The 2,786-nt window shown below is 60.6% G+C and overlaps 1 protein-coding gene across 1 annotated transcript; it reads left to right on the top strand.

The window, feature by feature from the left end:
- The first annotated feature begins 216 nt into the window (after positions 1 to 216).
- LOC133749357 (MAP/microtubule affinity-regulating kinase 3-like) lies at positions 217 to 1,281 on the top strand. Its single transcript, XM_062178531.1, has one exon. It carries the CDS (start codon positions 217 to 219, stop codon positions 1,279 to 1,281), a length of 1,065 nt encoding a protein of 354 aa, XP_062034515.1.
- Positions 1,282 to 2,786: the final 1,505 nt, after the last annotated feature.

Here is a 2,786-nt window from a genome sequence, read left to right as displayed (position 1 = left end):
AGTGTTAGTGTAGCTATTTAGTGTTTGTTTTTTTTGGAGTTTTTCTGGTTTTTGTTTTCTGTTTTGGTTAGATAGGGCTTAGTCTTGCCACTGTGTGTTTGATTAGTGTAGTTAGTATAGCTAGTGTGGCACTGTAGTCAGATCAGCAGCTAGTCCCCTTGTTGTCCCTTTCTTTTATTAGTTATTGTAGTTAGGGTAGCTCCTTAGGTAGTGTACATGGACAGGAACAGTAGCCAGAGCAGAGCAGAGAGTGTAGTTAGGGACACCAGCCTGGAAGGCCGTGAGGGTCTGGCTGCCGTCGCCAGCTCTCAGGCTGAGCTCCAGTTGCTGTCGGCCCTGGGCCGGGGCAGCTTCGGCATGGTGGTGCTGGCCCGCCAGGCTTCCAGCCAGCGGCAGGTGGCTGTGAAGCTCTTCCATTTACACGCCGGCGACCCCTTCGGCACCAGGCGAGTGACGCAAGAGGCCAGCATCATGCAGCTCCTGAGGCACCCAAATATCGTGGAGCTGCTGGAGGTGGGTCTCATCGGCCATTACCACTGCCTGGTGATGGAGCTGGTGGACGGGGGCGACCTGTACCAGCACGTGATGAGCCGGGGCGGCCTGCCAGAACCCGAGGTCGTGGTCATGTTTGACCAAATCCTGGCGGCCGTGGGCCACTGCCACGCACAGCGGGTGGCGCACAGGGACCTCAAGCTGGGGAACCTACTGCTGGACTCTCAGAACAACATCAAGCTGGCTGACTTTGGGCTCAGCAGCCATCTGCCCGAGGGCGAGCTGGTGCAGGGCTTCCACGGGACCCCGGAGTACAGCGCCCCGGAGGTGTTCCAGCCGGAGCCCTATGACCCCTTTGCCTCGGATATATGGAGCCTGGGGGTCATCCTCTTTGCTATGCTGGCGGGCGACATGCCCTTCAGCGGGAAGGACTTGGCGGAGCTACGGGACAGCATCCAGAGGGGGAGCTATGAGCTCCCGTGTGCGGCCAGCTCGGCCCTGGAGGAGCTCCTGAGCTCACTCCTCAGTCCAGACCCCTGCGACAGGCCTACAGTGGAATTCGCCCGCCAGCATTGGTGGTTTGACCCCTTACGGGAAGGAGCCGAAGGCGAGGAGGTGATGGTGGTGCAGGCCCTGGGGGTTCCCGAGGACCCAGAGGCCCAAGAGTACCTGGCGGGCCTGGGTCTGCTTCCGGACGCTGGAGCCTCGGTGCCATCTGGTCCTGGAGGATCCAGCCGGAGGTCCCTGCAGCCGGACTCTCGGAGCCTGGAGCAGGTACAACCCTGTTGACAGAGTGTGGGTCTGGCTCTGGTCTCCCCGCACAGCCTCACGGTTTTGTGGGCATGAGGGAGGTGCGGAGTGCACCTGTCCTCCTCACCCGTCTTCCTCTCTCTCCTCAGGGACACAGGGAACCCCAGCCTGAGCTGGAGTCCGAGTCCGAGGCAGAGTCGGATTCAGAGTTGGTGCTGGAGCTGGAGCCCTCGCCGGAGAAGGAGTTGGATCCGGAGATGGAGTCAGAGTCGGAACCTGAGCCGGAGCCTGCCGCTGCTGCCCCCGTGCTGGCCATTTCCCTCCCTGGACAGCTGCAGGAGAGGAGCCCTGCTGCCAGCCCAGCCCCCGAGCCCGTCCCCCTGGCCGCCCCCTCCACCCCCAGCCCCAAGAGCAGACCGCACCTGGTGGTGCCAGAGGTCCCAGCAGCTGAGCCTCAGGAGCCTGGGACCTCAGCATCGGCCTTTGTCCCGAGCAAGGGCCGGCAGGGGCTGGGCAGGAGGATTGGCAGGAGCATCCTCAGATTCCTCCTGCGTGCCTGCTGCCTGCCGGCCCCAGCCCGCGGCCCTGGCCCCCGCAGCCGGAAGGTGGCCCCCAGGTAGCCTGCCTCGGTGTGCAAGCTGAGCTGCCTGAGGGCTCACATCTGCTTGAGACATTCTGTGCTTCTCGTCAATAAAAAAATCTAAACTTTATCCATGCGATTGGTCCTGTGTTGTGTTGGGTCCCTGTGTGCACCTTGGCATGGTTGGATGGAGTTGACTACCAGATGGATCTCCCCAGGACAAGTACGGTCCCCTCTCATTGCTCTGGGTTAACACAAAGGCTGACCTCTTGGACCTGAGAAGAGAGGGATGGCTCCAGGGGAGGTGGATGCTGGTTACTGATGGGTGGGGGATTGGGTGTGGGTGGTGGGAGTAGGAGGGAGGGTCTGGGGTGTGGGAGTTTTTGGGGGGTGGAGGTGAGGGAGGCGAGCACGGTGAGGCTTGTGGAGGGGGATGGGGTAGAGGGAGGGAAGGAGAGGCTCAAACGTGCACAGTTGCTCCTCCACAGGAAGGGTTCATGGATGTGTGACACAGCAGGGAGGTCCTGTCATTAGTGATGTGCATGCAGGCAGAGCTGTGTCCATAGGCAATGTCCACCTGCATTGCCAATGGAGAACAAGACCCTACCGCAAGGGCAAAGGACTCTGACATCGCAGTCCATGGGTTGGCCAGGTGTGGACTCAGGCAGCTGCAGGTGGAAGTTGGGCAGGGATTTCAACTGTGGCCTGGGTTCAGCAGAGAACAGAGGTGGCCAGGTAGCAGCGGTTCTCTGCAAGTGTTCCGGACGCTGGGTCATCTGTCCCCAGCCTGGTCTTCCAAAGCTGCATATGCAAACAGGACAGAGGTGAAAGGAGAGCTGGGGGCTACTTGAGGAGGAGAGGGCCTCTTGGGCTCCACCCAGGGAAGCTGTGGACAGAGCACTCCACACCCATGTTCATTTTCTCCTCCATGTGTCTGGGGGATGGGAGAGGTTTCTATGCTAAC

The sequence above is a fragment of the Lepus europaeus genome, chromosome 20 (genome assembly GCF_033115175.1).
Source record: "Lepus europaeus isolate LE1 chromosome 20, mLepTim1.pri, whole genome shotgun sequence".
NCBI lineage: Eukaryota > Metazoa > Chordata > Mammalia > Lagomorpha > Leporidae > Lepus > Lepus europaeus.
The sequence above is the reverse complement of the archived record's forward strand: the minus strand, read 5'-3'. Positions and strand labels throughout refer to the sequence as shown.